At 34.0% G+C, this 12,423-nt stretch overlaps 1 protein-coding gene across 3 annotated transcripts in view; it reads right to left on the bottom strand.

Moving 5' to 3' along the window:
* Nucleotides 1-12,423, bottom strand: part of Col24a1 (collagen, type XXIV, alpha 1) — a 301,836-nt gene that overhangs the window by 154,234 nt on the left and 135,179 nt on the right. For all 3 annotated transcript variants that reach the window (XM_005385132.2, XM_013514569.1, XM_013514570.1), the window contains one exon: nucleotides 10,620-10,664. In XM_005385132.2, coding sequence (XP_005385189.1) covers nucleotides 10,620-10,664 — 45 coding nt within the window. The remainder of the gene's footprint in view (nucleotides 1-10,619; nucleotides 10,665-12,423) is intronic.

Raw genomic sequence — 12,423 nt, 5'->3', positions numbered from 1 at the left:
TGGCAAACTGATCTCATTTTTCATGGTAGTATCAACACACCAGAAAAATGCAGACTTGTGTTACAGAGTTTTTCCAAAATTTGCTAATCAGAAAAAAAATCAAATATAGAAACCTTGTATCTCAGCTACTACCATATTTAAACATGAAAAAGCCGTTTGTATATATATATATATATATATATATACATATAAAGTTTCCTATAAAATACAAGGATGACTGATTAAAATAAAATCCAGATTCCACTTAATTATTTTTCCTACAGCCAGAGGAGGAGTGTTAATATATTTTTGGACAAAAAATTCTGTGGTACTTCCTATACAACTGCTTAGTAAAACAGGTTTAAAAAAAAGTCATTTCATAAACAGAGCAAAGAGCAAAAGAAAAATATTTCAACTCAACAGGAAATATAAAATTATACATTCACTGAAAACTGTTTTACAATAATAAAAGCGAAATTCACTGAAACTTAGTATGTGGAAATGCTTTGATCCTTAAAGACTTAAAAATATGTCTAAGGTTCATAGAAATATTTCTAATGAACATACACACATAAATAGCAGATTTCATTGTTCTTGAAAAATATATCCTGGTAAGATTAACTGTTAGAGAAAAAAAATGAAAATTTCCAATAAAGTACTCTGGATACGCATGTGGTGTGTATATAAATGCAAATATATTCTTTGTGTGCACAATCCGTAAGCAAACTCAGTGAATTGTGGTAACATGATCTGCTTGCTCATTTGAATGCTCGCTGATTTGAAAGTAAAATTTGAAGAAATCACATTTGAGTTTAGTGCCTTTTCTTGTTAATAATAAAAGACTAATGGAGCAGCATGCACATATGACAGACTCGATAAAAACGGGTCCATCCCAAATAAAGTACAGCTTTTTAGAACAGGAAAGGACACACTACAGCCTGTAAGCCCAATCCTGTCAGCTGTCCATTTTCATAAAGTTTCACTGGGATGAGAAATAGGCTCATTCATTTATGTATTGTCTATGGCTACGTTCCAAGATCAGATGAGATCAGGCGTGTTCAGGGTGGTATGGCCATAGACTATGGCTGCTAACGTATCACAACAGCAGGCTGAATATGTCAGAGACCATGAAAGCCTAAACTTGTCTGGCTTTTTCAGACACATTTGCCAACACCTGGTCTATAATATTTGCAATCTTTAAGTATCCAAATTCAGTATATTGGTTATACAGGTCTTAAATAATTTTAAATTAGAACCCAAAATCTTTTTCACTAGCATTATCCCCAGGTTGTAATTGAGCCATCACCATCTGTAAGAGTGCTTGTGTCAACAGGTGGCCCCAAAAATCACCTTTACCCTAATGCCTACCATAATTTCTATCAGTCCATCCTTTTTTTTTTCTTTCCTTAGGAAGGAACAACATACTCTACATTGTACATATCCTGAGAATAAAAACATTTTTAGAAATGCCTGCCATTTCTGTTGATGTGTAAATCACTAAATAAAAATTAAAAGATAACTGGTTATTTTTATCTGATAGCAACTTTGATTGCAAAAATAAAAAGAGACCTCTGTGTTTTTACTACACCCCCATCCCATATTTTATATTTTTATGTCACCATGTTTTTCTTTTTAATACACTGTGGGGCACCTAACCCTGAGATTACTGTGACTAGCATGGCACCAGGCTGAAACCATTTGGCAGCTGAGGCTGGTACATTGTTAAGATATACACAACACCCACTGGATGCTAAGGCCTGCTTGCCATTGAGGTATATCTAAGCCTAAGGCCATTGTCAGGGGCAATGATATAAACTCAGATTGCACCAGCCCTGCAGACTTAGAGGTTCCTACCTAGTACCAGGACAGGTGTGGAAGCTCATCCACAGGTACTAGCCTGGACTTAAGGGCCACAGAGGTCTTCTCAGTGGCAGGTTTGGTATTGGGATTCAAGGCAAAGGTTAGGCTTATTCCTCTCTCTTTCTCCAATTAGACTATCTCTCTCCACACTGTGCAGCCTGGGGTTTGGAGAGGGATGCTATGGATAATAAACTGTCCTTTCTACACTCTTCAATGCATTTATTCTCATTATTATGCTATGAAAAGGTACTATGTTCAGTCCCCTCGTTTTCTTCTCCTTGTGAAAGTATTTGCATATGTGGATAGGCTTTCAAATTGATGTGGAAAATGACAGATGGAAATTCCTATTCCATAATCTTGCTCTACCCTATCCTGAAAAATTATTTAACTATGAATGATACTATTGTTTTGGAGGAGGTCAAAAGTGAATCATCAGGTAGGACTCATTCATGGATGATTAAGACGATGATAGTTGGCCATGTGAGCCAAAGTTCCTGTACAGTGAAATGGAGCAAGAATCAAACTGATACATGGGGAATGCAGACCTCCTTGATTCAGATGATGAAGAAAACAGCAACGTGAATACATATTTGACTAGTTGAAATGGTACAAAATTGTCACAGAACCAAATGGAACAATGTAATGCTAGAAGTAGGTATGAAGATATAATGAGGATCTTGGCAGGGGTAAAACCTATGAGATGGATGCCACCACTGTCATTCAATGTTGAAAATTGTTTGTAATAGACAAATTCTACAAGATGCTGTGAAATACACAAATGCTGAAATACAAGTAAAATGTTCGGTATGTACTGATAGCCGTACTCAAAATGTGTTTATTATGACACCTCACTAGCTGAACTGAAAGCACTGTTGTACTTAGCAGGGCTTTGTCATGGTAATTGCGGGAATGTAAAAGACTTATGGGAAAGTGATAGTTATGGTCCTGAAGTTTGTAAAATAACAATAACATTGAAGACATTTAGTTTCCTTCAAAATTGCCTGAGGTTTGATGACAAAACCACACGAAGAAAGAAAAAGAACCGATAATCTGGCTGGTATCACTCATTGAGAGACTTGTGAGTAATTGTCAAGCAATTTACATACCATCTGAATACATAACTATTAATGAACATTTTGCAGCATTTCATGGTCGCTGTAGCTTTAGGCAGCATATACCAAGAAAACCTTCAAAATATGGTATAAAAATGTATGCTTTTGTAATTGTGAAGACATAGTATATTTCCTTTTTTTTTTTTTTTTGTCTTTTTTGAGGCAGGTCTCACTATGCGGCTCAGGCTGACCTTGAGCTTACTTTGTAGCCCAGCCTGGTCTTGAACTCGCAACAATCCTCCTGCCTCAGCCTTCCAAGTGCTGGGGTTACAGGTGTGCATCACCATGCCTGACATGACATAGTATATTTCCAATTTAGAAATTTAACCTGGAACTCAGACCCTAGGTCCTTATTTATATAGTAAAAACTGAATGACCTTGTGAATAGACTTATTGTTCCCATATCCCAAACTAATCAGAATGTCACATTTGACCGTTGGTTCACCTGTTTTTAATTGATGTTACATTTGCTAACAGAACACAAGTTGACCAGTATAGAAACTGTGTAAGAAAAAAGCAGAAATTCCAAATGAAATGTTGTAATTTAAAAACAGAGAATTAGTACAATCTCTGGATTTCAGAAAGATGTAACAATGGCCTCACACATGTCAAAGAAAAACAAACTAGTACTGCTGATGTCAACATTGTACCATGTTGGAAATATTGATAGGGAACCTCAACAAAATGGAGACCTGAGATGATCACTTTCTATAAGAAAACCAAAGGTGGAGTAGATATTGTTGATGAGTTATGCAGTAACTATGGTGTCACTTGAAACACAAAGTGTTGGCCAGTGGGTATGTTTTCTTGATCCTAAACATTTGTGCCATAAATAGTTTGATAGTTTACAAAGAAAATAGCAAGAAGAAATTTTTTAGAGGATTGAAAAATACCACAGAGAAATTTTCTTAGAGGATTGGGACTACAGCTCATAAGAGATCATTTACAGCAGTGGGAAAACAAAATGTTTCTGCCTGGGGAACTATGCAAAAAGCTGTGGAGCACATTGGTAGGCTGACAGGTAAACACACAGGTGCAGCATTAGAAAAAGAAAAGAAGATCTACTATGACAATAGGAAAACCAAAAAGATGTCAATTGTGTCCTACAAAAAAGAACAGGAAGCAAAACATATGTGCTATCAGTGTAAGCAATACTTGTATATGAAAAATGCAGCTGTCATGTGTGAAGATTGCCTTGGGTGTGACAGGTGAAGCAAAGATTATTTCTGGAGTGGATTTTTGTCTGTATTTACACTGTAACTTATATAGGTTTTTATGGTGTTATCTTTTAGATTTTATAAGCAAGTAAACGGCTGATTGAACATGTTGATGTCTATTTAAAGCAGTCATTACATAATTAATATTTTATTGCTATTTTATTTTCCTGCTGTTATAGTTGATACATTGTGTCAATTTGAGGAATCTAGAGGCTTGGTTAAGTGACTTAGCAATTCTACATCCTGAGCCTGTGCAAGAGAAGGGCACTGAGATGGTGTGGGCTTGGCAGGTAGCTGGCACACATATAAGGAGGGAAAAGAAGTTTGCCCTCCCCTTTTGCTCTGGTTGCTTTTGCTATTTTCCACCACTGCCATGAACTGTGCCCTCTGCCATGTGCCACTCTGCCTTGGAGCCAGCTGATTATAGACTGAAACTTCCATAAACTGGAAGCTAAATAAACCTTTCCTTCCTTAATTCTGTGTGTCAGGTATTTTGTCTGAGCAACAAGAGAAAAATAACTAAGACAGTTGCTAAGTGCACACTGTACAATGTAGTAGGAAGCTCCTCACAAAAAAGGAAGAGAGGTGTCAAGAATGACCTGACATGCAGGAAGGGAAGGTACCACTTACACTGACATATGCTGTCAGTGTAAGTGACATGTGTGTATGGAACATGCAGTTGTCATATGTGAAGATTGCCTTGGGTGTGGCAGTTGAAGCAAAGATTATTTTTGTTGTAGAGTTCTATTGGTATTTTCATTGTGATCCATATAGAAATTTCTTTATGATGTTATATTTTAGGCTTTATAAGCAAGTATACACCTGATTGACATTTTATGTACTCATTAACTACACATTATATAATATATTAATAACCTCCTGACAAAACAGTAAAACCAGCAAGATGTCAAGTATGTCCTACAAAAAGTACTTGACCTTGGACAAGTTCTTTATCTTCTCTAAAACTAAATTTTCCTTGTGTATAAAGTAGGAATAATTATTATTTTCTTTATGAGAGTTTAATGATATAGTCAAAGTAATTTTCATAGAGATGATAATTTTTGTTTCCCATGGCATTTATAAGAATTTAGTAATACATTGAAAGTAAATAGCATATCCCAAAGTTTTATAAATGATAACGATTTCTATCATATTCAGGTGAAGATTTTTTTGATGAAGGAATATGCCATGGACATACATTTTTAATAACTTTCCATTCCCTGAGAAAAATTACTACTCTTTTCCATATAGGAGATTTGCATTTGTTTTATAGTGGTATAGCTTAAAAGCAGTAGAGGGTAGATGATACTTTTCAAGATAATAGCACTGAGACTAGAGGTCCTATTTAGGTGCAGTTGACAGAATTTTACTTAAGTTTTCCTGTTTGTAAGTGGTCCCTCTGTCTTCTGTTTCTTTTCCTCAAGGAAATATGATGTTTTACAATGATTAAAATAGGTCTCCTTAAAAGCAGCACTTTAATCTTAATGAAAGAAAATAATGAAACTCATTTAAAAAGTAAAATCAACTTATATCAAACTAAGTGCATGGCAATTCTACTTGAGAGCCGCAAAACCAGCTGTTCTGTCAAATGATGTTTTACGCTGAGCATTTCTAAAATATTTTTCCTTCTTACAGATCTTTTTTATTTCCATTATGCATTTTTCCATAATTCTTAGAAACTAATAACATTTAACAATATTTAAAAAATTGAATTGCCATTTTGGCTTCAGATATTACTGAGTAAACCTCTACTTTGCCCATTTTTCAAAACTTCTTAATCATTAAATCAAATCTTCCTAACAGTTAAACCCCAAGGATGTACTTCGAGGTTCCACTGAATGGCGGGACAAATTGAAGATTATCTAACACACAGACAAGGGCCTTGGAACTGGACATAGAAGTCTTGAATTTGAAATCCAGATCTGAAGCTTGCCAGCTGTAGGAATTCGGACATTATATAACTTCAGTAAATTTCAGTCTCCTCATGTATTGATTGACAATAAGAACATTTATTTTACTAACGTCAGCTCATGGTTAAGTGAAATAGTAGGTTTTCAATAAATAGATTTCTTTCCTTTTATTTTTCTTTCTGACTTCATAACCTCGTTTTGGTTTCGAATAAACTATTATCATCCAGCTTTGAATCAACCATCAGAAGGTTTTTGATTATACAGATTTTATAATGAAAATTGACCACTTAATTTTGAGGATTATCCATGGCTTTTCTTCATCTTTCTATCTGTACAAATGATGTATCATTTAGGACACCGTTTAGCATTAGCACACCAGGTAGGAGGAAGTAAAACAGGGAGGACATGGCATACTACTCAAGAAATTTTGCTAAATAGATAAGGAATAAATGAGGTGAAATCAAATCAATTTGGTTATATTTTAAGAGATAAATCAATGTGGTCAGACTATAGAACAATCATATGAATCTCCTCAAGTGGGCAGAAATGTGGCAACCAAAACTTAATGAAACCAAGGACACTTTGTGAAAACCATCCACAGTTTATATCTGAAATAACAGGCCATTTGAGCATCTGAGGGGTCACTGCTGATTGTTTCCTAGGATATCTTCAGTTTCCTGTTATAGGAAAATGTCTGCATGGTTTTTAATATCATTAACAATAAAGAAGACATAATAATGATCATTATCACATGCACAGAGAAAGCAATGAAGTCATTGTCTCTAAAATAGCTAGTCTAGTTTTGTTTGCTCCAATTTCAGAAAGATATAATACAACTAGAAAAGGGCTAGGGAAAAGACGCCGAATTAATAGACAACAGGGACACTAGAAATATTAAAATGCTTAGAAAAATGTCAAGGATTCTCAAACTTGAAAATATCCTTAGATATCATATATAACAGAATATTCCTGACAAATAAATACACGGTGTAGTTATGCAAGGCCTATTGTGTGCTGAGGACTGGCTAGAACCATTTCTTTGCAGTCAATGTCCAGCTAATCTATCATCTCAAACAAATATATCTGAAATACATCTATATTTCTTTATTGCTACTGTCATGACCCTAATCCAAGTCATATTTCTCTCTTTTTTGCACTGCTGCCATAGCATTCTATATTTAACTTCTACTTCTGTTCCTCTCAACCATGCCCTAAACTTCTCAGTCCACTGCAGCCAGCATAATCCTAAAGCATAAATTACATCACAGAAGTTGCTTACTTGGAATACTTAGCAATTTTTCATTGACTGTAGGATCAAGTTATAAATAATGGTCCAGAATTATTGGTTCCCACCTCCTCACTAGTAACACCTCAATTGGCTTTGCCCTTTGTTTACCATGGCCTTCAAGCTGGCTTATTTTTGTTCCTCTAAATACCTAAATACTTTCCCACTTAGGACTGTCACCTATAACCATAAGCTCCACCTCACAGCAGTAGCTATTGTGATCAGGACTGGCATTGTGTCAAGTGCTTTACGTGCATTATCATGTTTAATGAGAAATTCCACAAGGTAGTTATTTTCATCCTTTTCCTACTGAGAAAACAAGTATTTAGAGATCTTAAGTAATTTCCCTAAAGTGAAGAAAGTGGCAAAGGTGAGACTGCATATTCCAGGAATGTTCCTCCTCCACAATCTTCCCTAATTCAAACCATGTTTTTTTTAAGGTTACAACTCGTATGTCATTCTTTTAAAACTGCCTTTAATCATCTGATCTAAATTTGGCAGTTTTCTCATAGTCTTTTATGTTTTTGCTTTATAGAATGCATCATGCTGTATATATTTCTTTATGTGTCCACTTCTTTATATGTCCATCAACTCCCAAAGGACTATAAGTTTCATGAAGAAAAGAATTATATGTTCAGAATGTGCCTGGTACAATCAGTAAGTATCTGCTGAATACGTGACTAGTGGTCTTCACCAATCTTCTAACGATGGAGTTTGGAGTCACTCTATGGAAGAGCTTGTTTGAGCATTAAAAATTTTATTGAAATGTTCTTGCCCATGTTAACACAATAGTTTTTCCCTTATAGTGTCTCTATTGATCCCAGTTCTGGTCTCAGCCTATACTGCAAATGCATGTTCTTTTTTCCTTATAGTTTTTCCAATAATCTTATCCTAGACAGTTTAAGACACAGAATTATTAATTAGGATGGGACAGTGATAGATTTACTCACAAAAACTGACATGTTAGAATGAGGGAGACAGGAGGGTATCTTCTGAAATTAGAGGCCCCTCCAGGGCATACTTACAGAAATCAATTCTTTGTATAAGAAAATTATTATAAGATGTGTATAGACATAATACATGGACGACACTAGTATTCTTGGCATGTTCTATCAAAAACTTTGTTCTAATTCATATAAATCTAGAAACAAAACCAAAAGGGGTCCAGTTAAGGCAATTAAAAGATCATAAAGAAGATTAAGTAGGAGCTAATTACAAGATTGACATGCTGAAATGCGGTCGTATCTTTTCATCTCTACTCCTTTTCCTCTCCTCTCTCCTCTTCCTTCTCGGGGTTTTGGAGGTTGAACCCAGGGTCTCTGCTTAGGTTACATCACCAGCTTAATTTTTTTTGAGACAGAATTGTGCTGATCACTAAGTTGCCCAGGCTGGGCTTGAAATTGTGATCCTCCCACTTCAGCTTCTGAGAAGGCCTAGATTAGAGACCTGTGTCACCTTGCCTGGCTCCAAAACTTTTCTTGTTGACAAAGCTCTGGACTAAATGAACTGCATGTTTTGGAAATGAATGAGATAATATAAAAGCCAGAAATTACAAGAATCCCAAAATATTCTTTAGGAAAAAAAAAATATGTATATATATATTTTATACCAGGAATTGAACTCAGGACCTTGTGCTTGCCAGGCAGTTGCTTGTGCTGCTAAGCTATATCCCCGGCCAAAAATTTATATTTTTGGTTTTACTCAATATAAGCATTAATTGACAAAAAAACCCACTCAACCTTTATGTCACATCCTTAGTGAGGAAGAATCTCAAAGTAAGAAAGATCCTTCTGTTTAATAATTTGTCTGATGCTTAAACTATCTCCACAACGTCTAGGCTAACTGGTTGTTCAACAAATATTAAACTACTGTAGTATGGTATCACAGAGATTTGGATTTTCAATTTGATTTGGATTTTCAATTGAAAATGTATCTTTTAAAGCTGTTTGAGAGTTAAACAAAATACCGTAACATGAAATGTCACTTTCCAATGCCTGGAACATAACAAATGTTTAGTAAATATTACTTCCCCTCCAGTAACAAAAATCTAGACAGTCCATTTCTTTTTTCTACAGCAATGACAATGAGTCTTATACTATGTACAGGTAGTATGGGATGATTAAATAACACAATGGTTTAATATACAAGATGTCATTTTAAGAAGAGATGTTTTTCACTGGAATTTTAACTTTGGATACTGACTAATTTCTATGTGTATTTCCTAAGGAATGTGACAATAAAAAATTCCAGAATTTAATTTCTTTGAGTGACCTTAGAGAAAATGTAAGTTAAAATCATGTTTGGAAACTTTGAATAATGTGACATAAATACTTGATAGAAATATCTTTCTTCAGCAGAAATAGACATGAAAATTACCTCCGAGTTACCTAGGATTTACTGGGAGTAGCAATGATCTTTTAAGACTAAACCATCATCTATTTTTATTAAGAATTAATGGAAAAAATAAGAATACCAGAACATGTTTAATAAAAAACCAAGATTAATAATTATTTAATTACCTAAACTTACAAAACAGTTTTGTAGAAAATTTTATCAATTTTAGTCAAATATAGGATATAGGGAATTTGCTCATTTAAGTTATTGAATTATACCACTTGCTTTGTGCCAAGCTAGCACACTATAAATAAATTCATTTGTGTTAATTTATTTATATGTTGAGACTGTTTTAGCTGGATTTCTTCATTGTAGAAAATGAAATTATTTTCAATAAACATGAATCAAATATATATAACAAGTCTTGTACTTGTGCAGAAAAAGAAAATTTAAGCAACATAAACTACATTTGAAAAAAGAAACTATACTTTCCTATTAACTCTTTATTTACTCCAAACTTTATTTACTCCAACCTTTCAAATTTTGAGAAAAATTATCTTTAAATTATAAAATTGTTTGATTTATAAGGTTTTTAATAATGAAAACTGTGAAGTTAAATTTACATTGAAGTGATTAGAACTAAAATTGAAAACTAAATATTAGAAACAAGAGTGCTCCTAAGATCAAAAAAATAATGTATGTTGGATAAAAATATAATAGACTAGGTTTTTCTCATTCCTTTTTTATAAGGTAGGTTTGATTTGTCAATAGAAACATTATAAATGAGTTTAAATTTGCACTCAATAAAATTTATTGTGATTCTTGCTAACATGATTATAGCCAATAGATCATGGTTAACATGATTCTAAAAATACTTACAGATATTTTAAAAATTGAGAGTAAGAGCATAAAATAAACTTACTGTTTCACCAATTTTCCCAATATCTCCTTGGTCTCCTACTTCTCCCTGTTAACAAAGAATAAGAAATTCCAAAAATTGATTCATTTTCTACAAAATTACTCACATCAGTGCTTCCATTTTCATTTTTATGTACTTATATAGTCATAGGAATCTCAGTGATTCAATACTCTGTCACAGTATCTCTATGAAATGTAGTTTCTCCTACATTTTCATCTAAACAGTAATAACTTATTTTCTTAAATTACATTCACTTATTTATTGCTTTTAATCACTTAAAATGCTTTTATAAGTAATATTTTAAAAAATTAAATATTTATTTTATTTGTACTCTCTAAAAGGGTAGAGAGGCAGGCAGTGTGAAAGATTTTGGAATAAAAAAATAAAGCCCTTGCCCACAGGAATGTTCTGCTTGTGCAGTCCAAGAGAAAACATGCCCAGGTTAGTACTAAAGGAAGACATGGGGCCAAGCACATTGTGAGGCAGGGAAGCAATGTATTTGTAGGATATAGAGCTCTAAAATGGGAACATTGTTTACAATCCATTTGGTGGTGAACTTCACCCAATTTGATTTTTTTTTTTCTTTTGGGCACCAATGCTTAATCTAACCCAAGAGAAGCCATTTATGGTCTTGATTCATTCTGATTAATCTGAACACCCTTTCATTTCACTACAGAAATATTTACATATTTTACTTTGGTGTGCTCTCCTACTGTCTGCTGGTAGTGTTTTATAAAATATAGTGTGTGCTGTATTACTTTTCAAGCATTCAAATATTAATGACTCCACATAATGGATTATGAAATAGCATAACTTCATAATTATGGGCTCTGATAAATAGGGAATACTGGTAGCAGTGATAGGAAAAGGACATTTTTAGTGGTGGGAAACGGCCTATGCAGAGGTATGCATTAATGTAAGAAGATTAAGTTCAGGGTAGCACATACATGGAATATGATAGGAAAATACAGTTAGTTTACACAAACAGGAGATTAAACCATCAATTTCATTTTAAAAGGTAAGACCTGTAATGAAAAATATCATAGTCAATAATAACATACTGCTCTGAGTATGAATTGGTTTGAATTGAAATGTAAGTGCAAAACTCACATCATACTTCAAAACCTTTGTGCAAGAAAAGAATACAAAGTATCTCAGTAATTTAATACTTATGACATATTGGAAGAATGTTTTGATACCTTGGATTAAATATGAGGTATGATCAAAATATATGGTGAATGTTTATTTAATGCTGAAAAATTTATTGCAGTAAAAACACATTGATCCCTCTAAATACTCCGTCTTTCTTCAAACACGCTTATCCCACTGCTCTTGCCACTTTTTGAAGCGGTTCTTCGAAGTCCTCTATCATGAGTGTCTGCACTTGTATTGTGGCTGCCTTGCAAATCATTTCAAAATGTTTATCTGTCGTGGCCATCTTAACTTTGGAGAAGAGCCAGAAGTCACAAGGTGCCAGATCGAGTGAATAAGGTGGATGAAGTCATGCTATAATGTTTTGTTTGATAGAAACTGCCATCAGCATTTTGAATCAACGCAGGACACTGAAGCAGCCATGAAAAGATACTGAGAAGGGAGTTTCCAGAACTACTTCAGACAGCGGCAAGAACAGGATGTGTATACTGAAAGCGAGGGCGAGTACTCTGAAAAGGACTAATAGAAATACGTTTTTCCCTGTCTGAACATTCACCGTATTTTGTGGACACACTTTACATTATTAAAATTAATTTTACCTTTTTCTTTTGTAATGTGGCTTATATGTGTGGCTCACACAACATTTTTTTTTTTA

The sequence above is a fragment of the Chinchilla lanigera genome, unplaced genomic scaffold, assembly GCF_000276665.1.
Source record: "Chinchilla lanigera isolate Chin_1 unplaced genomic scaffold, ChiLan1.0 scaffold00022, whole genome shotgun sequence".
In the NCBI taxonomy this organism is placed as follows: Eukaryota; Metazoa; Chordata; class Mammalia; order Rodentia; family Chinchillidae; genus Chinchilla; species Chinchilla lanigera.
This window is presented reverse-complemented; position numbering and strand designations above follow the sequence as displayed.